Source organism: Colletotrichum truncatum, assembly GCF_014235925.2.
Source record: "Colletotrichum truncatum strain CMES1059 chromosome Unknown Contig_0001, whole genome shotgun sequence".
NCBI lineage: Eukaryota > Fungi > Ascomycota > Sordariomycetes > Glomerellales > Glomerellaceae > Colletotrichum > Colletotrichum truncatum.
The window spans coordinates 3,282,547-3,308,278 of NW_027222398.1; the positions used below are offsets into that span (position 1 = coordinate 3,282,547).

At 53.9% G+C, this 25,732-nt stretch overlaps 8 protein-coding genes across 8 annotated transcripts; 3 read left to right on the forward strand and 5 right to left on the reverse strand.

The window, feature by feature from the left end:
• Positions 1-1,737: 1,737 nt before the first annotated feature.
• On the forward strand, positions 1,738-3,404 carry CTRU02_200880 (dimethylaniline monooxygenase; the record flags this gene model as incomplete). Its single annotated transcript, XM_036718894.1, has 3 exons — positions 1,738-1,777; positions 1,828-2,502; positions 2,560-3,404. The coding sequence occupies 3 exons, from the start codon at positions 1,738-1,740 to the stop codon at positions 3,402-3,404; spliced, it is 1,560 nt and encodes a 519-aa protein (XP_036589894.1).
• Positions 3,405-3,867: 463 nt separating this feature from the next.
• CTRU02_200881 (karyopherin kap123) lies at positions 3,868-7,506 on the reverse strand (the record flags this gene model as incomplete). Its single annotated transcript, XM_036718895.1, has 3 exons — positions 3,868-4,741; positions 4,942-7,237; positions 7,461-7,506. The coding sequence occupies 3 exons, from the start codon at positions 7,504-7,506 to the stop codon at positions 3,868-3,870; spliced, it is 3,216 nt and encodes a 1,071-aa protein (XP_036589895.1).
• Positions 7,507-10,113: 2,607 nt separating this feature from the next.
• On the reverse strand, positions 10,114-10,738 carry CTRU02_200882 (cerato-platanin; the record flags this gene model as incomplete). Its single annotated transcript, XM_036718896.1, has 2 exons — positions 10,114-10,299; positions 10,370-10,738. The coding sequence occupies 2 exons, from the start codon at positions 10,736-10,738 to the stop codon at positions 10,114-10,116; spliced, it is 555 nt and encodes a 184-aa protein (XP_036589896.1).
• Positions 10,739-13,624: 2,886 nt separating this feature from the next.
• CTRU02_200883 (homoserine kinase) lies at positions 13,625-14,885 on the forward strand (the record flags this gene model as incomplete). Its single annotated transcript, XM_070203759.1, has 3 exons — positions 13,625-14,054; positions 14,120-14,418; positions 14,535-14,885. The coding sequence occupies 3 exons, from the start codon at positions 13,625-13,627 to the stop codon at positions 14,883-14,885; spliced, it is 1,080 nt and encodes a 359-aa protein (XP_070062341.1).
• A 193-nt stretch (positions 14,886-15,078) lies between these two features.
• On the reverse strand, positions 15,079-16,272 carry CTRU02_200884 (family carbohydrate kinase; the record flags this gene model as incomplete). The annotated part of the gene is made up of 3 exons (XM_036718898.1): positions 15,079-15,869; positions 15,931-16,125; positions 16,197-16,272. 3 exons carry the CDS (start codon positions 16,270-16,272, stop codon positions 15,079-15,081), a joined length of 1,062 nt encoding a protein of 353 aa, XP_036589898.1.
• Positions 16,273-17,392: 1,120 nt separating this feature from the next.
• On the reverse strand, positions 17,393-17,611 carry CTRU02_200885 (uncharacterized protein; the record flags this gene model as incomplete). The annotated part of the gene is made up of 1 exon (XM_036718899.1): positions 17,393-17,611. One exon carries the CDS (start codon positions 17,609-17,611, stop codon positions 17,393-17,395), a length of 219 nt encoding a protein of 72 aa, XP_036589899.1.
• A 3,949-nt stretch (positions 17,612-21,560) lies between these two features.
• Positions 21,561-22,637, forward strand: CTRU02_200886 (uncharacterized protein; the record flags this gene model as incomplete). Its single annotated transcript, XM_036718900.1, has 2 exons — positions 21,561-22,061; positions 22,161-22,637. 2 exons carry the CDS (start codon positions 21,561-21,563, stop codon positions 22,635-22,637), a joined length of 978 nt encoding a protein of 325 aa, XP_036589900.1.
• Positions 22,638-23,487: 850 nt separating this feature from the next.
• Positions 23,488-24,705, reverse strand: CTRU02_200887 (poly + RNA export protein; the record flags this gene model as incomplete). Its single annotated transcript, XM_036718901.1, has 3 exons — positions 23,488-23,845; positions 23,925-24,376; positions 24,439-24,705. 3 exons carry the CDS (start codon positions 24,703-24,705, stop codon positions 23,488-23,490), a joined length of 1,077 nt encoding a protein of 358 aa, XP_036589901.1.
• Positions 24,706-25,732: the final 1,027 nt, after the last annotated feature.

A 25,732-nucleotide genomic window follows, 5' to 3' on the forward strand; every position in this document is an offset into this window, starting at 1 on the left:
ATGGGTGTCATTTACTTAGAATGAGGTCTGGCTAAGGGGTTAGGATTTCGTATGGATGCTATCATTTGGTCAATGCAGGATGCATGCGATGCTATGCTTACTCCCGCGTAATCGGTGAAGATGATCGGAGGGACGGGAGGCGATGCCCGGGGCTTGGCGGCCGAGGAGACGTGTGAAGAACGGCGATCGACGGAGGTTGTGGCGCGGTTTGCATGTGGCTTGCGTACACGGAATGAAGAAGTCCCGGGTTTCTGGTGAGACACGTGTAGATAAGCAAGAAGAGCGACTGTGTATCTTTGGGTTTTTCCAGTGGATACGGTTCTCAATGGGTTCTTTTTCTGTTAGCGATTCTGGCGGTTTGTGAGAGAGTGTGGATATGGTGTTGGTGGTGGCTGTATCTGTGTCGGCTTCTGGGACGCGAGAGCGGCGAAGACATATTTCACTGCGATTCGCGGCCTGGGCGGTGCTTAAGGACGTAAGCGACGTCTCTTCCTGGTACATCGGTCGATCTAGCCATCCACGACTGTCATCCGATTATGAACATGTAGATGAACTTTAATAAAAATTGGATGCCATGTGTGTTCTACGTGCTTACATGATCTCTTGCTAATATTGGATGACAGTTTTGTAGGAAGAATTGGATTGCGACAGCGTTTCCAAGATAGCGAATCAGAACAGTTAGAGCCATATCCAAGTGTGGCGGTCGAACAAAGTGTAATACACAGAGTACCAAGAGACTCATTTAACCCTAAAACTCTTCATAAATAAGCAACTTCCTAGTCTTCCTCCATTTTCACTGGCCACCGACAAAGTCTGCAGGCGACGAGGCAAGCGGACGAGATAGAGCCACCAGATAGCGACTCCCTTGTTACGTTCGTCAGCGCATGATGTTTTACCGTGTGAAAACAATTGCACAAAACTTATCGTGTTTTCATCAGGCCACTGCTACGAAGATGGCGCTGCTGGTCTAATTCAGTTACTCAAGTCTACCATGTTGCAGAAGTCATGGTATAGCATGCCGGAGGTTATTCAAGCGCCTAGCCATTTCTATTTCCTGTCATTGAAACCAGTACAAAAGGTAACATCAATTTCCTGATCTTATCAGCGGATTGCCAAGTTTGCCAAGCCGCAAGATGCTCCGATTCAACGGCCCGGGTGGGCCTCCTTTTTTACGGCAGTCCGGTTACAATCGGACCCGGAGGCACAGCCGGAGACACATCCGTGCTTTGCAACGATGCCAAATAGAAGCTTTCACTCCAGCGGCAAAATCCGAACCTCATCAGCACATCACCCACCCTCATCCTGTGAACAAGCACACGTCTCAGTGCTGCCCAACCAGCGAATCGGAGCTGACAAATAGAATGGTCAGCTCCCCAGTTGTTGCTGATTCGTAGTTCCCTAAGGATGGGTTGCGCCAAAGCCAGGTTTTCACTGCTGACCACCTTATCGTGGCTGCCTTCCCGAAAAAAAAAAACAGGGGTTAATATTGGACCAAAGTCGGTGCCTGTCAGATATTCCTCCTCATTCCCGATGCGTAATTTCCTGAAAGGGACTTTGGGTGAGAAAATAGGACGGTGCCACCATTTGACTGGAACCGTAAGCTCCGAGCTTAGGGGGTTTGGACGACAAAATATATAGGACGCGACAGCGCTAAACTCAAATCCATTTCATCTGATCTGGTCCTTGGTCCCTGATCTGATTCTGCGGGTAGCTAGTCGTGCTTGATCAACTCAAAAGATGTCGTCGCCTACTAAACGCATCGCCATCGTCGGCGCAGGTAAGGTCCACCACGTCAGCGACGGCACCATAAACTGACCCACGTTGCAGGCCCCAGTGGCCTCTCTGCCATCAAAGAATTCACCGCGGCTGGCTTCGAGGTGCAGTGCTTCGAGCGCGCCCACGCCATCGGAGGCCAATGGCTCTATGACCCAAACCCGACAGCGGACACGCATTCCTCCATTTACAACGGCGTCATTCTCAATTCATGCCGTGAGCCCTCCGCCTTTGGCGATTTCCCGCTTGATCCGGCGCGGTATCCGATTTTTTACCATCACTCGCTTCATTTACGGTATCTCAACGAGTTCGCGGCGCATTTCGGCTTGCTGAAGCACATCCAGTTCCGGACGACGGTCGTAGGCTGCTCGCCGACGAGTGAGGGCGGCTGGGAGCTTCGCATTCGCAGTGAAAACGAAAACGGCACTGAAGATGAGGCTGTTCTGACTTTTGATGCTGTCGTGTGCGGGACCGGCCTCGGCAACAGACCGAAGATCCCTGAATTCCCGGGGAGGGCCAAGTTCAAGGGGGAGGTTTTTCATAGTCACTACTATCGTAAACCGACCCCCCTCGAGGGAAAGAAGGTGGTGATTGTCGGCCTCGGGCCCACGGCCATTGATCTTGCGTGCGAAATCGGGCCCCTCGCAAAGGACCTCAGGATCGTGAACAAGCGCGGCGCGTGGGTTCTGCCCCGGTTCATCCTAGGAAAGCCGACAGAAGCATTGAACAGTAAGTCGTTCTGGGTCTGCTGCTGGGATAACGACCTTCTAACAAATCAAACCCCAGGCCGAGCCAGCGCAACATGGCTTCCTTTCAGCGTACAGGCATTCCTCTTCAAGCAGGTCTTCAACAATCTCGTTGGCAAGCAGCCGGCGGTATTGCAGCCGTCACATCACATCATGGCGCAGAACGCAGCTGTGCGGAGCGACTTCACCGAGAAGCTGAAGTCGGGTGTTTTCAACCTCCACCGCTCCGACATTACCTCGTTCACCGAGAGCGGCGTCCTCCTCGACGACGGCACCACCCTCGAAGCCGACGTCGTCATCCTCAGCACCGGCTACCACCACGCGGACTACCCATTCTTACCCCCCGGGACCATCGAGAGCAAAGACGCCCCGGCACCGCACATCGACTTGTACAAACACATCGTCCCGCCTCGGGCAAAGAACTTGTTCATCATGGGTAATGTAGAGGTGGTGGGACCCGCATCGGCAATTATCGAGGGGCAGGCCCGGTGGATCACGGCGGTCCTGCAAGGAACGATACAGCTGCCGAACGAAGAAGACATGATGAAGGACATCCGCGCGTTCCGGGCGTGGCAAGCGAAGCACTTTATCAACTCCGCCAGGCACATAATATCCGTCGAGTTGAACTCGTACGTCGACGGGCTGTTGGCGCCTCTGGGTGCTGTCCCGTCGGCGTGGAAGCTGCTGGGGAGGGTGTTTACGACTGGGAAGCCGTTGAGGGCGCTCAAGGTATACCTGGCGGTATTCTTTGAGATCCAGGTGAGCGCGCAGTGGAGATTGTTCGGGGCGGGAAGTAAGACGGAGCTTGCGGAGGAGACGCTGTTGAGGGTTGCTGCTGGCAAAGAGGCTTTGAGCGATGGCGAGAAGGCATGGCTCAAGACTTGAATAGTGTTTAGGCGATGTGTGGTTTTATCAGTATCTCTCTCATCAGGATACTGCCCCAAGATGTTTTCTTTACAAGCGAAGAAAGTAATTACTCCGTATGAGACAGGACGTATCCTACTCATTATCTATTTCAGAGGCAACAGGTCAGGGGTACAATGTCTGCCATGTCCTTCCAAATCGCATCTTCCCGGCTTCAGCACGGGCAGGCATGTTCCCATAGCATCAGCATTTTTCATCATGTTTAAGATCCAATCAGACCATGCACACGATGATCTCACTATTAAGCAGCCTTGAAAACATTTTGGAACAATAAAAAAAGTTGATAGAGCATCGGGAATCATCCAGGAGTACGTCCTGGTAGTCTATGAACCTATCTACAGACATCAAGAAATGGGGTCTCATCCACTCATCACTCATTAACAGCCCTTCCTTTTTCGGGGGCACCAATCCTTTCTGTCCTTTTTTAGTGAAGCGCCTGAGCAAGCTTCTGCACCAACTGGCGGGTCTCCGGCTCCAACTGCTCCTCAGGCGGGCTGAGGACGGCCTGCAGGATGGGCAGGATCTTGGGGGTGAGCTGCTGGACCGTGGGGTTCTGCTGGTCGTACAGCTTGTAAATGGCCTGGTAGATGGGGGCGTTCTCCTCGTAGTCCTCCTTGAGGGGCAGGACGTTGACGATGGCAGGGAGGACGCGCTCGACGAACTCGGGGTTGGGGTTAACGATGATCATGCGGGAGATGCAGCCAGAGACGTTATCAACCATGCGGGACTCCTGGATCTGCAGGAGAGGCTCAAGCTTCTGCAGGATGGCGGGGTACTGGGGAATGGTCTTGTCGGTCTGGGTGGAGTTGAAGATGAGCTGACCGGTGGCGTAGGCGGCGTTAGACTTGGCGAGAGAGTCCTCGTCGGTCAGACGGTGGGTCAGGACAGGCAGAAGACCATCAGTGAAGGGGGTAACGGCGTTGCCCATGTACTTGATGGCCTCAGCGATGACACCGACGGAGGTGGAGCGCTCAAGAGCCTCCTGGGAGCTGGCGAACTTGAGGATGGGCTTCTCGAAGACCTTCCACATCTCGGCAAAGTCACCGCCGAGAGCGGTGGCGAGGCCGAGGATGACATCCATGGCGGTGTCAATAACAAGCCAGTCGAACTCGGAAGAGCCCTCGGCCTCCTGCTCCTCTTCCTCGTCTCCAAGGTCCTGCTGGCAGGGGTGGGAGCGGGTAATGAGGCAGCCGAGGACGGTCATGCTCTCCTTGAGCATGTCCTCGTGGGTGAGAACAGCGGGTCCGCAAGCCTTGAGGGTGGCGGCAATGTTGCGGTTGATCTCGGTAATGACACCACTGTATACTAGTTAGCGACCACGATCATTATAGTAATCGCAAATTAAGTATGGAATTGCCCAATGAATCAGACGTGATCAAACGTGTTCTCAGCACCCGCACTTTGTGCGTCTGAGTGAGCTGGGTATAACGCGAGTTACTCATCCTTTTAAGGGCGGGGGAAATAAAAACAGGAAACTGGAGAATTATAAGGTACATACCGCTCGGTGTCCTCAGCCCAGACGCTGAGGGTGGCCTTGACGACCATCTGGCCGAGACCGACAAGGACGGAGTCGGGCTGGTGCTTCAGAGGAATACCAGCCTCCCACTTGGCGCCGGTCTGCTCCTCAATGAGCTGCCAGACACGGGCGTAGGAGCGCCAGAGAGTAGAGATGGCAGCCTTGCGGGCACCATCGTAGGGGTGCTCGGCGAGGGGAGTAACGCGCTCCATGGCCTGGTCAAGGTACTGCTTGATGGCATCAACACCGCAAGAGTGGGTGATGACGTCGCCGAGAACCTCAAGAGCAATCTCCTGCTCGAGAGCGACGGCGGTGACACCAGTGAAGTCATCGATGTCATCCCAGTCAGCATCATCATCGTCCATCTCGTCCTCGTCATCGACGGACTTGACGCGAAGCTTCTTGCCGCCAGTGAGGAGCAGACCCTCGGGAAGGTCCTCCTCCTTGAGGCCAGGGATGGAGATCTCCTCCTCCTCAAGCTCAAGGCAGTCGAAGAGACCCTTGAAAACACCGGGAAGGAAGTGGGTGAACTCGCTGCCGTAAACCTTGGACAGGGAAGCCCAGAGGATGAAGCTGGTCTCCTTGAGACGAGCGTTGTCGAGGGCAAGAGCCTCCTCGCTGGCCTTCATGAGGTCCATGACGTAGGGCTGGAACTCCTGAGCGCCAACAGCGTCGGCAATGCGACCCATGGAGTCGCAGACGGAAGAACGGAGAGCAAGAGCCTCCTCGCTGTCCTTGATGTTGACGTACTGGCCAAGGGCACCCATGACCTCCTTGAAGTAAGGCTTGAACTCCTCGCCACCCAGAGCGGAGGCGATGGCACCGATGGCGCCAGCAGCGGCAGACTTGACGCTGAAGTCCTCGTGAGCAAGAAGCTTGCCCATGGGGACAATGAGCTTGGGGCCGAAGGTCTTGATCAACTGCTCGTCGAGACCCTCGCCGATAAGGGAGTCAAGGGCACCGCAAGCAGCACGGATGATGCTGATGTTCTGCTTGTCAGAGGAGCCAGCGGCAGCCTCGAGGTTGCTGAGCAGAGCACCAATGAGGGCCTCGTGCTGGGGGGAAAGCTCATCGGCCATCTCGTCAGCAAGGTGAATGACACCAACGAGGGCGGCGTGGCGGACAGAGCTATCCGGGTCGTTCAGCAGCTGGAGGACCATGGGCATCAGAGGCTGGAGCTGAGTGGCAATGAAGTCAGGAGCTCCCTCGGCGGCAGTACCGAGAGAGAGGATAGCAGACTTGCGGAAGCCAGGGTTGGCGTTCTGAGCAAAGTTGGGGAACTGCTCGAGAAGAGGGACAATAACCTGACGAGGGGGCAGGTCGCTGGCCAGCTGGTCGATAAGGCTGAGGGCAGTTCTGGCAGGAGAGTTGTCGTCCTCGTCGGCATCGTTGTCAATCTCAGTGACAATCTGCATGCTCTTGACCATGAGCAGAGCACCCATGTCCTTCATGGCCTGGATCTTCATACGGCGGTAGCGAGCGCACTGGCTGAGGAAGGCCAGGGCCTGGGAACGGGCATCCTCCTCAACCTCGGTGTTGACAGCGAGGTCGATCATGAAGTGAATGAGGTCCTTGAGGTGGGCAGCCAGGAGGGCAGAGTCATAGGCCAGGAAAGACTGGAAAACCTCGAAGATGTCCCTGTACTGGTCATCGTTGCCGTTCTCAATGGCGCTCTTGAGGATCTCAACCATGGGCTGAACGAGAGACTGAAGGATGTTCAAGCTCTCGGCATCCTCCTCGGGGTCGATAAGCATCAGCAGAGCACCGACAGCCTTGGCAGAGTTGAGACGAACGTCGGCGCTGGCAGGGTCGACGATGGTCTTCTGGATCAGACCAAGCAGCTGGCTGGTCTGCTCGGCGAAGTGTGTGGGGTCATTCTCCAGCAGAGCGAAGAGAATGTAGGAGCCAACCTCGCGGTGGGCGACGTTGTCGGAGGTGTTCAGGGAGAGAAGCTCACGGACGAAGTCCTGGCCCTCGCCATCCTCGAGATCGAGGCCGACAGCGCCAGCAAGGAGACGCGACTTGGAGTGGCGGGAAGAGGCAGACTGGTCGTTCAGAATGCTCTCGGAGAGGTGCTTCTTGGCAAGATCCCGCTTGTCAGCAGGGAGCTTAGCCCAGTGCCTGGGAGTCAGGCGCAGAGCCTGCACAGAGGCAAGCTGTCGGATTCCGGCATCTTCGTGGGAGATGGTGACCTCAATCAAGAGGAGAAGAGACTCGGGCTTGGAGTAGTAGTTCTTCTGCAGCTCGGCCGTGACGGCCTTGACCTTCTCGGTGTCGGCTGAAGAGGAAAACAACAAGTCAGCAAAAAGAAGCTCGATGAAAAGTTGCAAGTGAAGAAAAGAGAGAGAAAAAAAAAAGCAATCAAATTTTAAATAGACGAGAGACACGAAGCGAGAGAAGCGAGGGCGCGGAAAAATAAAGGAGGCTGGCTTGACTGGGTTTGGTGCCGGGGTGGCACAGGGCGATGACGGGGTAGAGAGGGAGAGTATAGAGAGACTTACGAATCTGGCTCGCTTGGAGCAGCTGGACCAAGTTTCCTTTATCCATCTTGAAGCTGTTGATGTCTCGTCGTCCTCACGACTTGCGCGCAAAAAAAGGAAGACGAGAGGGGAGAAGGAGGGGGACGAGGAAAAAAAAGAGAAAAAAAAGAAAAGGCCAGGCGCGTAGAATTTTATCCAAAGAAGAATGGACGGGGTGCTGGCCAGTTGTTTTTGTTGATGCCCGAACCACCTATGACACGGCGTAACCAAGCGGGAAAAAAAAAAAAAAAATAGGTGCCAGCTAGGTCGACCACACAAAATTTTAGGGGACCAGCGTGAAAATTTCGAGATTAGCCCCGCCACTATTGATAAGATAACGAATGGAAGCCGCCTGGAAGGGAAGAAAAATCAAAAAAATTTCCTGCAAGGCGGGGTTAGGTCCAGGTACCCCTCACCGCGCCTGCAGAAGTCATCAGGGGTACGTACTGTTGTGTTGCCTCTGCCCCTCCATTCACGTGCATCCTATTTTTTTCACTGCATTTGCTGCATTATTGACTGGGCCAAAGTTCTTCATGCTGCCAGAAGTTTGTGGCTACTAGTAGGTAAATGAACACCACCTTCTAGACTGTATTAGTGTGATTCTGTAGAAGGGACTAGGAGAGACAAGCGTCTCTCAGCCATCTCATCATTGGTTTTCTCTTCACCCAGAATGATGCTTAACCGCCTCCGCAGCGTATCCCACCCCCATCCAGTTCCCCCCTCTTCCCGCTCTTCGGTGTGAATTCTGCCAGTGGAACATCCTTGAAAATATGACCTGCAATATGTCCAGGGCTGGTCTCTCGAGCAATGCTTAAAACCCACAACCGTGAGGGAAAAGGGGTTGCTTTCGATGACTTTCGCCCATCGTTGATGGAGGCCTCTACGGCAAAGTTGCCCTGCCCCTCACCATGAAGCAATTGCAGATTCTGCAAGCCCGCGCGAGTCGCGGCATGAATTGTGGGCTCGGACTCGTTTCGAGTTCAGCATTATGCCGAGTCTCTTCACCGACATTCCACTCGACCGGTCCTGGGACCCACCCGGGTCCGTCTCGGTATCGGCATATCGTCCAGTACCATGGCCCACATCGGCTTCAGTCCTGCGCCGGCAGAAGACATGAACATGCCGTCACGTTACCGCGGGAAAATGCTAGACGTGATTTATATTGGTTGGACCTACGAATTTGCGCTGGTACTGGACTGCGGTCATCATTCTGTAACCCTTTTTCAGTCCAATGAGCCTCTTCAACAACTCATTCTCATGACTTTGATTCGAATAGGTCTATTTCAACGAGACAACATTTTCTCACCCTTTACGTGCTTTCCATTCAGGCCTCAAGCTGGGCAGCCACCGTCTGCTAGCTATGAGCAGTGCCTTTCGAAAACAGGCTGAGTTCAGGTCCGTCCTGATTAATGTTGAATGAGACACCCAGTTATCCCTCGCCTATTGGGCAATAATGGTCATCGGTATGAGACGAATGGTAGGTTCTAGCGCCGCTTTGCTCATTTCAATTGTCTTTTCTCAATGGATTCTACGTATGGTGCCATGTTGCCTGAAGATCAATTTCAGGATCCAGGTAGTCCTTATGCTACAGAACCCCCAATGAAAGTAGACGCTATGCACGCCATGTTATCTTATTGGAATTCCACGCCAATTCAGCTTTAATATGAGATCTCTAGTCGGCCAAGTAGAGCCGTTTCTCTTTCCTGTCCTAAGAGAACTTTATTCGAGTTACTCACCATCTCGTTCCTTCCATTTCTGATTCATAACGGCACAAGGGAAAGAGACTTCCGGCCAGGAGTAAGTATCTAAACTCAAAATTGTATAACATGCCCGTCTTCTGTATTAATGGCATCTCAAGAAAGCCAGTCATCAGCGAAGCTTTTGATGACACTACCTATCTCTGCTTCTAATACCGTAATACGGGACTCTGGCCCTCATGTTCGCAATGGGTTCTTCACAAACAGGTTGAGTTCGACCAACACCCGCGTCCATCAAGCCCTGAGACCCAGTGAGGGTCGCACAGCCTTGGGGAGTGAGCATCCCATCAGCTCAGGTAAACCAGTTTCAGCAGGGTAACTGTGACCGTAAACTGTTAATTGGGCATAAGCTGCGTTAGTGTGAAACACGGATGGCTTGGAAGGCTTTTTTCTTTCGGCTACATTTACACTGAACTTGAAGCGACCAAGTTCGGGACCCAGTGAGTGGCTTCTAAGCAGTCATGTCTAACAATCGCGAGGTGTTCCCATATAAGCTTGAGTCTCATTTCGTGTGAACACCTATATGAAAACTCAGGCAAAGGCATTAGAAGTCAGGTCCAAGGCTAAGGGACAAGTACAAATTTGATCAGTGCTGATGCTACACCCAAAGACATAAAAAGCACATGTGGAATGACATCACGATCAAGTACTGCTCATAGCTTTTAAGGCAAATAGCCATGCTCCATTATATTTTAAGTGTCCTAAGGAATGTATCGTGATATGCCTATGCTGCCGAATGAATGAATAGCGCCGAATCCATGCAATATTTGTGATCATGCTTCGTCCCGCCCCCCGTATTGATTACCACCGATTAATGCCAAATAATGCTCATATCGTAAAAACACACACGTTTTTTTGTTTTCCACGTTTCAAATCGTTTACAGACCGCAGGCGCTGAGAGCGACCTGGGTAGCCTGGGCCTCGACGCGGCCGAGCTGGTTGGCCTGGCCGTTGGTGAGGTCGTTCATGGCGCCGAGGGCGATGTTGAAGCCGGAGCCGGCGTGGTCGATGGCGAGAACGTTGATGCTCTTGCCGTTGTAGGTAAGCTGCCAGCAGGTGCCGCACTGTTTTTCCGTGTTAGTCATCGTCACGGAATAGAAAGAGGCTATTTCATTGTGAGAGGAGCGGGCTTACGTTGGGGGAGTTCCAGCCGGCAACGGCATCAGCACCGCCGATGTAGGGGAATCTGGCGACCTGGCCCTGGTTCTGCCAGCCGTACTTGGTCTTCAGGCCGTTGGCGCCGTCGGAGCAGGAGACGACATCCAGGGAGCGAGCACCGTCGTCATAGCCGGTGTCGAAGGAGACGGAGACAGCCGCGGCGGAAGCGACGGCGGAGAGGATGGTGACGAGGCCGGAGAGCTGCATTTTGGCTGTGGTGTGTTGGGTTTTTGGGGGTGGTGAAGTATATGGAGCTCGAGGGCTGAGTGGTGAAGATGAGTGTAAGTTGGAAGAGGCTTGATGAGGATGAGGAATAAGAGAAACGAAAATGTCGTGATTCTTCATCCTCTCTTTATAGAATCCGAACGAACTGTAAGACCCCTACATCCACCCCGACCTCCTGCTCATCAGCGTCTCCTCCCTTTTCCTTCACAGCCCCATAGCAACGGAATCTACCGCTCCATCACCAGATTCTCGCCGAGGCGGCCATCCCTAACTGGTGAGGCATGACGTTGTAGTCTCTCGGGCAATAGCGTCATGTCGTGACATGGGAACAGGCGGAGGACCCTTGCGACCAGAGCTTGGCGACGGGTTTACGCCGGTTGTCACATCCACATCGCATGGGACGACTGCCGGAGTAGGCAAAGCACCTTGGCTTCCCCAGGGTTCCGTCAATTCGTATTGAGGGTGGGATGCTACGCTGGCACAGGCGAGCTAAGGCAAGGTAAGGTGAGGAAAAGTGCCGATCACAGATCTTTGGCGGCCGTTGGTCGTGGGGAAACATCATCCAACAAACAAAATAGAGTGGGCCCCATGCCATGGGCTGGGGGAGGCAGAGAGAAGAGCGGCGAGCCGAGGATTCCCATCCTCGTATTCACTGTCCACGCGCATTGTTCGAGTGGCTACGGCGCTGCGGGCAGGGCTGTCAGTGTCATCCTGCTGTTTTTAGCACTCTCCATCTCCCCCTAAGGCCTGTTGGGGATAGTGCTTTCTTTGTGGGTTGCACCCCAATGGATTCGCCCCAGTTTGCCAGCCTCCCTTTCGCAGTTGAGTTGTGGAACAAACACGAACAGTAACCGATATTCTAACATCAGCTGCGCAGATATCCCTATTTACAAAGTATCGAGTCAGGGACTTAGAAGACCGTCGATCATTTGGTTGATGCATACTTTCGGGCTATTTTTTGTTGCCGCCTTGGCCGTCGGGTCAGCGGCGTCGGAAGACATTTTTTCCTTAACTTAAACATTCGATATAGTATGCGTTGCTCCACAGCAGCATCCATAGAATGGGGCCGAAGGTAACGTCAGGTGGTCACTGTTTGCCTCGTGTTTTCCAGAAGCAGTTTCTTCGCCAACGCATGCGCCCATGCGAACCCATCGGATTTTGACCAAGGCCCGCTCTCGCTTTCGGGTGAGGCGAAGACGATTTACTCTGCTGTCTGCTGTATGAGAGAGAGAGAGAGAGAGAGAAGGAGAGAGGAGTAATGCGAGCTCTCGTGGGCTTACGACAGACATTAGCAGACGTTGTTCAACCAGTACCAACGGCAGGCTAAAACTGAGCCCCAGGAATCCTGCCGGGCATCATCGCCACATGGAAAGGACGCCAATCAGACGCCATTGCAGAGGCTAGGAGTAGCTCCCCTGTGATGGCGGAGGGGCTTCGATGCTTTCGCTGACGGACTGCACTATACTATGCTGACTATCCGTCGAGCAACGTTACAAGCGCGCAAGCGCGGATCGCAGCGCCAGTCTCACTTGTCTGCTAGTTATGGAAATAGTGGCCGATCAGGCGCTGCGTACATCCCTGAATAGATTCCCTCCGCGGTGCACCCGAGACGAGGGAACCTAGTCCGGCGTCGAAAGTGATGATGTTAGTAGTGCAGCCCTGGAGCCGAGAATAGATGCTCGGGCGACTTCGGCCGCAAAGGTGGTGACGGGCAATATCAGCACTCGCAGTTTCCATAACCTTCCCCATTATAGGGACCGCTAGTTAATTGATGGGCCGGTGGAGCTCGCGGTTGGCTCGGCAGAAACACGAGGTCTTGTCTCGCCTCTCCGCTTGCTTTTCGCTGTTTCCAGTAGATCGAGGGAGGCGGTGAATCAGCGTCGCTCGGGAAACCCGTCAGCACCCGACGGAAGTAGATCTGATTATCGTCTTGGGATGGTTGGGGTGAGGCTCCGCTTCGAGACGAGGATATCGAGTGCCGATCGGTGGGCACAGGCATGATGGAGAGCGGTACTGGTCATCGTATCAATAGCTCCGGGGAAAGTCAACAGATGAAGTGCAAATACGAGCTCTCCCAACGACAAAAGTAATATAAAAAGGCGGAGATGTGAGTTGACATATGGTTAAGCGGTCTCACGTCGATCGCTTGTTGAACGTGGAGTCTTAGACAATCAAAAAGATGGGCAGATGTTGATTTTTCCAGTCCAAGAGATGCCCACATGATGATTCATGATGCTGGAGGATAGTGTCAGATGGGAACCAAAGATATGTTTAGCTGCATGTTGGAATCCTTCATTTGATTCATTCAACATGAGAACTTACTGATAGGCAAAGTCAAGACTGGTTTGTACAGTGTCGCAAATGGATGCCCTCACATCGTGTTTGACATCTTGTTTCGCACCTCTGTCAACAGTAATGCATCCCGCGATATAGATACCGTCACCCTCAAGAGATGAAGTCGAAAAAAGGGGTTGTCATTGGCAAAGACACCATCGCCAAGTTTAGACTTTCAACATCTGAGGGAATATGGCGCGATAAGGCAAACCCGCCCACAGGCGGGAACGATAAGAAAGCAGCCCCCCTAAACCGCGACGCATTGGCCAATGGGCAGTCGTCAGAAGCACCCCGCACTCGACGTAGGGCTTTCACCCCGCCAAAACAGTCCGGCTGAGGGGGGGTTGCGCCGCAGCGGTGCCTCCGTCATCGGGCAGCCGCTCAAATTTTTTTGAGTCACTGTATACGGAAACATCAATCAGTTGGTAGGAACGAAGCGATCTACGCTCATTTCACACTCATTGTAAGGAAGAAAAAAAAAGCCGGAGGTATCCTTTCACCGAGGATTCACCTTGTTCAATAAGTCGATTATTTTTTTTTTTTTCGAGAAATCCTTACAGCCCCTTGCAATTGAACATTGCCCGTTCCAATCAGGCCAGATTCACCTGAACCCCCCTCATCTCACTTACTATTACTACCCTCTCACACATAACTTACACCGCTTGGCCCGTCATGACCAAGGAAACCTTTGTGATCAAGACGCCCTCGTCGTCCGCCAATATCGGCCCGGGCTTCGACGTCATCGGTCTCGCCCTCTCCATCTACCTCGAGCTGCACGTCACCATCGACCGCTCCGTCCAGACCTCTTCCGAGCCCCTCAACTGCCGCCTCACCTATGAGGGCCAGGGCGAGGGCACCTCCGATATCAGCCTCGACCCCTCGGTGAACCTCATCACCCGTGTTGCCCTCTACGTCCTGCGCTGCCACGGCCAGCGCATGTTCCCCGTCGAGACCCATGTGCACATCAAGAACCCCATCCCGCTGGGCCGCGGTCTCGGCAGCTCCGGTTCCGCTGTCGTCGCCGGTGTCATGCTCGGCAAGGAGGTCGGCCGCCTCGACCACCTCAGCCTCGACAGGTTATTTGACTTTATTCTCATGATTGGTAAGTATTTTTCTTCCATCCAGTCTGTGACGGAGACTTTTGTTCCTTGCTCACACAAAGAACAGAGAGACACCCCGACAACGTCGGCGCATCTCTGTACGGCGGCTTCGTCGGCACCTACCTCCGCCCCCTGAAGCCCGAGGACGTCCAGCGCATCGAGATCCCGCTTAGCGAGGTCCTCCCGACCCCGGCCGGCGGCGTCGACACCGGCGAGACCCCGCCCGAGCCGCCCCACGGCATCGGCCACCACATCAAGTTCCCCTGGGCCAAGGAGATCAAGGCCATCGCCATCATTCCCGAATTCCAGGTCCCTACCCACCTTGCTCGTGAGGTCTTGCCACCCCACTATACCCGTCCTGATGTTGTATGTATTCCTGCGTCTCTTTTACACACACTCTCTCTCTCTGTCTCCCTCTCACTCTCACTCTTGACTTGAACTTCGAGTGCCTTTGTTGATGACCCCAAACTAACCCGGCCCAGACCTTCAACATGCAGAGAATAGCCCTGCTCCCCGTCGCCCTCGGCACCTCCCCGCCGGACCCCGAACTCATCCACCTCGCAATGCAGGACAAGATCCACCAGCCGTACCGACAGACGCTGATCCCCGGCCTGAGCCAGATCGTCGAGAGCATGTCGCCGAGCACGCAGGAGGGCTTCCTGGGCGTGTGTCTCTCGGGCGCCGGTCCCACCATCCTTGCGCTGGCCACGAGCAACTTTGAGGAGATTGCCAACCGCATCATCAAGATCCTCAAGGAGAACAACTCCAACAAGGACGTCGAGTGCCGGTGGAAGGTCCTTGAGCCCGCTGAGGGTACGCAGGTTATCCGGTAATGTTCGGGTGCGAGGTAACGAAAACCGGCGGGCGGGTGATTTTATAGACGGGGGTGGGGATATCTACTCAACGTAGCAGAAAATGCATGCTCAATGTAGCAGGATATGGATGAGGAGAAAAAAGAACAAACAAAGCAAAAAAAATGATTAAAGAAATAGACGAGTCTTGATACCCATCCAGTGTTCCCCTTCCCTATCCAAACAACACTCCCCATCGTCCACGCCACTCCGGGTTCCTCTTGAACAAATCTCGACTTTCCACCCTTGTATCCCACGACGCAAGCTTGTCTTTATACCCGCTCAACCTCGCCTCGAACTCCTCCCCGTTCCAAACCTCCCGTCCATCAACCACCTCCCTCCCAGGCGGTCCGACCTGCTCAATCACAAAACTAGCCGCGACAGCACCGTACGCCGAAGCGAGCACCTCGTCGCCCATCTTCTCAAACGCAACGGCAAACGCACCCAGGAAAGCGTTCCCCGCGCCCGTCGCGTCGACGACCTTCTCAGACCCGATATCGTGATACGGCGGCAGCCACAGGGGGTCGGCGCACCGCGGGATGACGAGGCACCCGTGCTCGCCGCATCTCACGACCGTAACCCAGCGCCTCTCGAGCATCTCATCCGTGTCCCAGTCGCCCGAGATCATCGACGCGGCGGCCTCGACCCGCGACCTGCTATACGGTGTGCCTAACCCGGTGCCCTGCATCGCCGTTACTTCGTTGTCGTTTGGAGATACCACGCCAACGCGGCCTGCGACGTCCAGGTGGTCTTTCCATGCACCCTTGCAATGGAGAGGCGAGGGTTCCCACGCGATCAGCGGCTGGGTTGTCGTCGACATGCCACGTAGCGTTTTCAAGGTATCAGTTTGCGACGCGAGATCCTCTGGTGAAGCCAATGTATGAATGGCGGACGAGCGGAGGAGAGCTTCAGGCAGCTTGGAGAGATCCGGACGGAGGGGCGGTGATGTATATCGGAATGTCTTGTCTGTAGAGATATCATTAATACCCTGTCTGAGGTCACGGTGAGAAGACCGGGGAAGGGTAACCTCCAAAAACATCATCTTTGTAGCATAGCAATCCCCGCGTGGACGGGCTTCCCGCAATCTTCTGCAGCTTCACCTCAACCCCCCAGTCTTGGATCTGGCTTATCGCAGAGGAGGGAAAGTCGTCGCCGGCAGGGATGAGGCAGCAAATGGTCTTGCTCTCACTCTGTGGGACAGCAAGACGGGCGCCCAACGTGCCTGCAACACACCATCAACACATATTCTAACGGTCCAAACCAGCAAAGAGGAAGAGGGGGCCTGTGACTGACTGTAAAATCCGGAACCGCCGGGCACGTCACGTAGGACTCGACCGCCGTGGAAGTGGATCTCATCGATTACGACCATCCCGAGCGATACAAACGCCGGAGCCCGCTCCCGCTCCCGCTCCTGCTCCGGGGCCGCATCCGGGGGCGGGGTAGTCATGATTGGTCGGGAACTATCTGTGTATCTGCAAGCAGATCAGATCGCGATGGAGCTCTCGATTTACACCAACACTCACAGAGGAGAAATGTCTCAAACAAATTCAGCAAATACCCCACTTTGCTTTTTTCCATCTTTCTTTTTTTCCAACATTTTAATTAGGCCCGCGTGGGCCAGGAAACGGTGTTGATTGGGGCATCACTTCACGTGTCTCCCGCCCCCCCATGAGGCGTTCCCAGAGAAATGAAAGGGAGGAATCTCGTCCGTTCTTTTCGTGTTACGCAGCCATCAACAATCGCCAGGGACGGCCCGTCTCGTTGCGATTCCCCGGAAACTAACACGTAGCACGTGAATGTAAACTCCAATAGATTGGACCGTGATGCAGATTACAAACCATGACGGGCAATCGGCATGCCTCCTTGCGTTCACCACTCCTGCAAGTAAACAGGCCGCAACGCCCTCCTCATTCAATGTTTCCCAGAGAGATGCGAGGGTCCAGTCACCTGAGGTTGGAATGAGCGGTGAGACAGCATAAACGGCCACCTCTCATTCGCCCTGTGTTCGAGATCCGCGACTGAGGATGCCAGTTGAGCGTCTACCCAAACAGGCCCAGCCGACGTGGTTTCTTCATTCTGGGCTCCTTATCTCCATCTCGCATGCACATGCCTCTTCAGAGACATACATAACTTTGCATGTAGTATGCATGCATTTAGAGTCAAATGAGACCTACAAGCGCGCACTTTGATCGCCAACCGCCACAATAAGGTACTCACGTATCGGGAAACCGGGACCTGCGCCGGGCGCAGACGAGGCGCCGCCATATCAGCCATTCCTCCGGCTTCAGGCTCTGTTATCAAAGATGTCCCGATAAACCTCACAGCCACTATTCGTGATTCGGATGGCCATGCAGACTAACAGTCGTGAGTTCTTCACTGATAGGGCTGCCTACGCTTCCAGTTAGAAGATGGCACGGCATACCATGGTCGCCTAGACACGGGAAAAACCCGAATGTCGAGGCACGGCCTTGCTCCGGCAACAAAGTTTGCTAAAAATATGGCACACACACGGTGTTCCTCCGTTGAGGCTTCTCCCAGGTTCTCTCTGTCTCCCCGCACAGACTCGCTTTGGTGTCTCCCAGGAGCATGGGAATGGTCCGAGGCAACCCCCACGGCCACGGACGGTTTGAACTTCGGCGACGTCCTGTCTCCTGCGTCCCGCGGGTATCAGAATGTCGGGTTTTGGGGGTTCCTCGGCGTTGCTTCATCTCTTCATCATCACCGGTGCCATGGTTCTTCAATGTTTCGCACCTGTAATGGGCATTATTAGGCGGAGAACCGCCGAGTTTCGAACAACGGGACAGCAAACCGAGACGCCGTCCGAAGTGTAAACTGCACGAGTCTCGGTGCGATGGCCGAGACGGAGACAGCCCGCAGGCGAAGTATGATGAATTGCGGCTTACTACGTAATACTTCGAATTCGAGAGCAAAGGGGCATGTTTGCAACTGTTCCGGGTGCTCGTCGGGGCTATCCGAAGTGTCGCGACGATACCATCGATGACTCAAGGCGTCATCGGAAGGTGTTCCGACATTTGTCCTGTAGCATTCGGGGCGAGTTCGGTGGAGAGTGGTGGAGAGCATCAGGAGAGACGCAGAGGGTTCATGTTTCCCAACGATCTGGCTACACAGTGATCGCCGTCTTTCTGGCCAATCAAGCCAGGTTTAATTCCTTGAACAATTCGACGAACGAGAGTGAGCCCTGCATGCAAGGCCCCAAGCGGTGAGAGAGGTTCAGCTCGAGATGCCATGTTCCTCGCCCTGGAGCCCTGTCAGGCGGGCTTTTACCAGCCAGTCAATTCAATTATGCTTTTAATGGTTCCAACGGGGAACTGGGAACCTTGTTGTTGAATTTGGTAGAAGCACAGCGATCATCGGGGGTCGGTTCCGTCTTTTTCTCCTTTCTAGAACACGTCACTGTCACTGTCGAGGTCAGTGTACAGTACCTCAGGTACATGGGCTGTTGGGGTAGCAGGTGGTGCAGGTCAAGCCAGACAGGCAGATGGAGCGACAGGAACGGGAACCCCATCCAGGCATGCCCAGCCGACGGGGGGCGATCATGGGGTCGTAGGTGCGGCGCAAGGAGCTTGAACGCTAGCTCGAGCATGTCTTGGAACTGGGGCAGGGGAGAGCATCCGGTGCCAAACCAGACCATTTTTGGAGTCGTTCATGAGCGAAAGGGGGCTTTGAACAGACGAGGTTCTAGTTTTTTGAGGTATGAGTTGACTATTTTCACAATGGTTGATAGGAACTGTTCCATGTCGATGTTGGAAGTGGAAAAGAGAAACGATGGTGACGGAAGGCGGGGACAAAAGGCAGAAGACGGCAGACGCCAATGCGCGTCTCGGTCAACAATCTTCAAGTGGCAGACCAGGCGTGCGTTAGGAAGCGACAGTATTGATCGGTGAGGACGAAGAGTGGTGTACTAGGTTAGTGGTTAGTAATGGTAACGGTGAGAACTACCTTACTCTGGTACGGAGTACGGATACAGGCAAAAAGGTGTGGTGTGGTGGAGACGGGAGGAAGTGTGCATGTACCGGGGTAAAGACCCATAAATGGCCCAAGCTCCTCAACGTCTCGAAGCTTGGGGTTTGCTCTGGCTTTTTTGTTTTTATTTATTTTTATTTATTCCTTTTTGGTGCACTATGTATTGCACCAGCACCAGAAACGGACACTGACAAAGACAGACAGAAACAGTGGGATTGGCTGGTTGTTGACTGTTGGCAGGTACCAAAGACAGGGCCACATTACAGGGCATCTCCTTCCCTCTCCCCCTGTCAGATGCCCTGATCCTCCTTATTCCTACTCGCCTCGAGTTCCCCCAACGTACAATGTTACACCCAGGTTTGTGGATGCTGGAGTCAACAATCAGAACAGACAGAAGGGATCTGGCCGTGCACAGCCCTCTAACAGTCATTTCAACAGCTCAACTTAGCTCAGCTCAGCTCAGCTCAACAGGCATAGCATGAAGAGGAGCAAATATCCCTGGATCACTGCGGCGAAAAACACCCAGGACAGGAGACCAAGAATAGTAAAAAAAAGATGATGGAAAGCGCAGAGACCACAAACCAGACACGTAACGTCCATACTACGTACGTGTACGTGGTACCTACGCTTGTACACCAACACCACATCGGACTCGTCATGCCGATCTGCCAGCACGCTGTTGTTCAGGGTAGAGCATGTCTCTCTAATTTTCTGTTGAGAGTGTCTAAAATCCCAGCCCGTTTTCTTATCGGCATCACCGGGTTGGCTGCTTGGCCACAGGACCCTAGAGCATGAGCATTCAGTGACGCTGGAACGTGTCTGTCTAGTGTTTGCTCTTCTGTCTTGGTAGTCTGGTGGTAGTGGCAGTAGTGGCTGATCAACTCACTCGACTGGGCGCAATCCTCCCTCCCGAGAAGCCTCCCGCCATTCCCTCCTTCACGATCTGTGTCCGCCTGCGCGCCAGCAGGTTTCCGCCTCGCACTTTTTTCGGCCTGCACGATTGAAAATCTGACATGGGGGGACAATCTGACACCCGAAAGCCAGTTCGCAGGTGGCACTAATTTAGGCTCAACACCATTTTGCACTGGCACTCGTTCAGGTGGTTGTTTGTTTCTGCGTCCCACTAACACCAACTAGTCGTCTGTGTTTCTCTCGTCTTCCCCTTCTCTCGCTCTCTCTCTCTCACTCACACACACACTCATACTCGCGCTATGGCAAACGTAGACCTTCCATCCCGTCCGTTGCCCGCCTTGGCAGGGTCACGAAGATGCTTCAACATAGGCCGAGTGCGCCGTGTGCCTGGCTGGCCTGACCTGATCTGACCTGACCTTGATCGGACCGCTCCAGTGAATACCGAGTTTCGGTCACCAAACAAGCCCAGAATGGAATCCCACTTTCTGGGACTAACTGCTGGGCCCCCCACATTCATCGCAGCTCTGCAAACGGAAAATGTTCCATAATTTCGTCCATGTGTGTGTGCGTATTATCTGTCAGTCCACGATCTGGAGCCGCTCGAATCCAGATTCAGCATCACAGATGCAGCGGTCGCGGTAGTTCCTATGCATAGAAAGTGGGAAGAGAAAGAGATAGAGGGATCCATCCATCTCGAACCGCACCATTCCCCTCCCGTCGTCAGCTCACGCGCCCGCACCCATGGGGTGTTTTTGCCTCCGGCCTTAGCTGTGGCTACCAACATTCCATTGTATAATAGTGCCATTTTTACGGCAAGTTTTCAACATACTCGACGTACCACTCACTATACGAGCAGTAGTTGGTTCCCTGCTGCTGAACAGCAAAGTCTCCGAATCTATTTCCATACCCGCAGCGTCTAGACTTCTTCTGCAGCCTGCTAGACACTAGACCACCACCAAAATAAGCCTACCCGTTGAGAACGGACAGACGAACGAACAACTAATTCTCACCTCATGTGCTTGCACCATTATGCAGCAGCAGTGGAGAGTAAAACAAATAAAAATTAAAAGGGCATAACAACATGGCGTGCATTGAGACCATGAAAAATGTACATCACCACCGACACGTACTGGCCCCTCCCATCCCCACCCACCAACCAAGTAAACTACCCTGCTGATCTGATTGGATCCCTCCCCAACAATACAGGGCAGCTAGGGGTGGGCTGGAGGTACCTACAGTACCGTTACCTGCTCGCTGACAGGGGGCCGGGGGGGATTATGGGGTCTCGCCTCACCCTCTACCGGCACTCGACCGCCGTCCATCGGACCTCCGTGTACATGCTCATCCTGCCTCTCGACCACGGACACCCAAGTATCTTTTCTCCAAAAACGGTCGGTCACTTACACCAGAGACTCAGGTACTGTACCTAGACTTTTTTTTTTTTTAATCTGCTTCCACCTAGTGCTGCTGCTGCTGCTGCTACTCTTGCTACTCCCCGTTCCCATCTCATCCCATCCTGAACCTAGACCGGCAAGCCAAATCCATCCATCCATACACCACCCATCCCAACCCGTCCCATCCCATCCAACCACAATCCATCCAAGGTTCCAAGCCAGGGGTGTGTCTATGTGTGAGTAGAGTTGAGCAAGTGTGTGAGGGAGACAACCCAGGTGTGAGTTGTGTCCCGTCTGTTGCGTGCGTGTGAGTGTGTGTGTGTGTGTGTGTGTGTGTGTGTGTGTGTGTGTGTTTGTGCGCCAGTGTATGAAGCTCAGTCTGTCTCTGCCTCCCTCCCCCTCCTCCTCCTCCTCCTACTCCTCCGCATGTGTATATCTGCCGTGCGACTCCCCTCCCTCTCGTTCCCTCTTCCCGTCGTCCATCTGTCCCCCGTCCGTCCGTGTTTCTACATATCCCAAATACCACACCCACCTCAGCTCTGTCTGTACTCTTAGACCAACCTACATCCCCTCAGGAAGGTCCCCAAAAACTATCTCCTCCATAATATCAATCCACCACCTGTACTCTCTCGTCTGTAATTACACCAAACAAAACAGCAGATTCCGGCAATCAGCTATTCTTCCATCCTTATCCACAATGTCGCGCATTACCGCCCCCGTTTCCAAGCTCACCCGCTCCATCAACTCGGCCGCCACGGCCAGCCGCTCCAGCGGTCTCCTCGAGTCTCACTACAACGTCAACCAGGGCGCCGTCCTGATGCCAAAGTACGCAGAGCTCCTCAAGAACCGGAGCACCCGCGAGCACGACGTACGTTTTCCCCTCCCCTCTCTGTTTCCCTTCTCCTCTCTACCCCCAAAAATACCAACCAAATCCCGAGTCTCCCCCGACTAACACCCACCGAAATAGTCCGCACGCACCCTCACAACAACCCACCGCCCGACCCCCCAACCGACGCGCAGCTCCATGTCGCACCGCCAAATGCAGACCTTCTCCTCCTCGACGCCCTACGCGTCCCCCATCGCCTCAATGGACTTCACCGTGCTCCCCGCGGCCTTTGACGCCGCGCCCAAGAACGAGTTCGCCGGCATGCGCATGCCGCTGCTCCCCGACTCCTTCACCACGAAGCACCAGTCCCTCTACGAGCAGGTCGCCGCGGAGGACCTCCCGCTCTCCAAGCCCGAGATCTCCGTCGTCGCAGCGCACCCGGAGAACGTCACGACCGCCGCGGCGCTCACCGAGGTCGAGGCGTTCGGCGTCGACGGCGTCGAGCTGAAGTGGGCTCACGAGAGCGAGGCCGCCGCGGAGGACTCTCACCAGCCTGGTCTGAGAGATTTGTGGAAGGGTCTGGTTGAGGATGTTGTCGGTAGGAAACCTGCCTTTTAAGACGACCAACTTTTAAAAAAAAAAAAAAAACACAAACACACAAACAAACATCAAGAAAAGACAGACTCATAGATTCAGAGGAAAAGGCTGAAGTAGTCGGCGGGGGGAAAGGGAGAATGCCGCCTTTCAAGAAAGAGGGCAGGCGACGATTGTCATGATTGTGAAACTAAACACAAAGCAAAGCGGTTGAAATTTATTTAACCTTTACTCATTAGGAGGGGGGGAGGTCGGGTTTGCTTGGATAGCGGTTGCAAATGGCATTTTTTTCTTTCCTTTTTTTCGGGGTTTCCCTCCATTATGGGTATAATAGCAAACTGGTAGGCAGACACTTGGTGGTGGGAATGTGGGAACAGACCGAGATGCAGACGGACCATTTAGTCAACTGGGTACGAGAAAGCTTTAATGAATTCTACGGCTCAATTGGATCTCACACAGATCCAAAACTACTACTTCGTTCAGATACAAAACTACCATTTCGTTCACCCGTGACAACTCTTCATTGGCTTGAACAATTGCATCCCGATTAATTGTGAATGTGGCGACTGGTTGTGAATATCTGTAAACTTTTATTGCCAATTTTGTGTGGTATCGCCCTTGCCTTACACTCCTTTTCGCGAGTCTAATCCGCGATTCCATCATGTTGTGTACTACCGGTTCTCTTTGGCAGCGCTGGATTCTTAAGAATCCTCAAAAGTCTTTCGTACAAGGCGCAGAATCCCAGCGCGCAAGCAATAGCTTGCCCCCACCCCCCCCTCAGCATACCCATCTACTGGCGCTTCTTTACGAGTCCACCACCTCCCGTCATATCTTGATCCCAAATCGCTTCCGCATTAAATCATCCATTCTCCACTCATCGCTTCTTCAGGGCCGGGCGAGGCTTGCACTCGTCCGCTTGAACAGGGTGCAGCATGACCTTGTTGGGGTACTGCTGCGTGTTGTGCTGGAATCCCTTGCTCCAGTCGTAGCTGATGGCGTAAGCAAAGATGGAGCCCGTCTTGTTGAACGTCGTTGCCGTGATGCTGCCGCCCACGTTCGGGTAGCCCTTGAGTCTGTGCTTGGCGTCCTTGTCCCAGAAGTGGAAGGTTCCGTCCGAGCCGGCAGTGCTGAAGGTGCCGTGGACGGGGTGGAAGGAGATATCGTTGACGGCGTAGACGTTGGTGACGTTGTTCGCGGGAGGGTCGCGGTGGCACTTGAAAGAGAAGTTCGAGCTGTCAAACCGTTAGTTTCCGTTCCTTTCACAATCCCAGCCATGTTTAAATCCACGTCCAAATGACGACCAAAACTTACCTATGATCCTTGTCTTCAACATATTGAATGGCGCAGCGGCCCTCGATACTGCCAATAGCAAAGCCGGCGGCGTCGGTGAAGCAGCTGACAACCCTGGTCTGCCACTTGAGGGGGCTCTGCAGCGTCTTGTAGAATTTGGTCGGGTTCTTGAGGTCGACAACGTTGATGTAACGGTCGGCAGTGCCGATGACGAGAAGGTCATTGCGGACGTCCATCGAGTAGACACGCTCCTGACACTCCAGCGTCGCAGCGGGCGTTGGCGAGCGCATGTCCCAGTACTTGACTGTCTTGTCCCACGATCCCGACACAGCCATGGTGCCGTTGGCCGAATCGAAGAAACGGACGCATCTTACGGGCTGACCGTGCTCGCCGATCTTGATGGTCTGCTGGCTGGCCAAATCACAGGCCTTCACGGCCTTGTCGGCGCCGCCCGAGAGGACTTTCGTACCGTCCTATTGATGTGTTAGCTGCCATGCGACAATACCTAAAGGGGAAAAGTAGCAGATAGCATTACCTTGGAGAAATCGCAGCTGAGAACAGGGCCATCGTGCTCGTAGGCGTGTCTTCCCTCGCTCTGGCCAGTTGGTGAAATTTCGTATATCCTAACCTTCTTGTCCCAACTCGCGACCGCCAGGAAATCGCTTGATTGGTTCTGGGCATGAGAAAAGGCAAGATCCGAGATGCTGTCCTCGGGAGGGTTGCTCAAAGCAACGTCCCCCTTAAGATCGCCGACGGTGTTGCTCGGAGTCGAGGCCGCCGCGCTGCCAAAGAGACCAGACATGATGTGTGTTGTTGAGGTTGGCAGTCGGGGCCAATCGAGAGAAGCTTGACGAGAAAGAGCTTTCCAAAAAGCCGTTCAATCGAACGCAAGCGAACAATATCCGAGATCGTAAGACGAGAAAATTAGAGCTGAGAGTTTGTGTATGTGTGTTGTGTGGAAGGGGTGGTTCGGCCACAGCTTGATATAGCTGTTTTGCGCGCGTCGAGGTCCTTTTGGGAAGAACGAGAGAAAGCTTGCCAGTTCCCAGGCAAGTAGGCAGTTGCGATGCGAAAAGTGAAGTCGCCCGCCCATTGGCTGTAAAGCCACAAGGCTGGGTGCCTGCGTTACGTGCCTGGCCTGGGTAGCTGCAACGTTAAAGCCACACATTCCCCGCTGAAAAGCCACATCAGCCCCACCCTTTTTTCCCAAGCAACTTTTTTTTTTCCTTCTTTGATCCATTTAAATATCGATCTCGAGCTTTTGCTCTTTCATTTTTTCTTTCTCTTCCTTCTACAACCCTCCTCGTCCGACAAATCGCCATCGAAGCTTACAAACAGAGACGCCCTCGGGCGTCTCGGCTCTTTCGAGTCACACAATCAAGCTTTGGGAGAAAGTCCCCGGACACACGTTACTTTCCTTTTGGAAAGAAAAAACGCCGCGGAAACGCGCCGCCATAGAAGCACAGCGGCTGACCTCCAAGACCTGCGTCCGGACATAATGGACCTCCCCCTCCGCCCTGCCCCGTCGCTACATCGCTGTTGGTCTTGTGCACCCTTTTTTCCGAAACCCTGTTTCCTTGATCTCGGGACCCTATGGATGAAGATATGAGTCCGCGCTCGGGGTTCGAGGGATGGTGTGTTTCGGGTTGGGACGAGAGGGCTCTTCGATGACGGGGTGGCCGCGTGGGGAGGTCGCTTGCCGGGCGAATTCAAGGGTCGGTCGGAGGAGTCTTTCGTCGAGATCGATAGGTATGCGATTGCTCGTCTCCTCACGGAGACGGGATTACTCGATGGGGCTTATTCTCGGCGCGAGGAGGGCTCAAAAACTT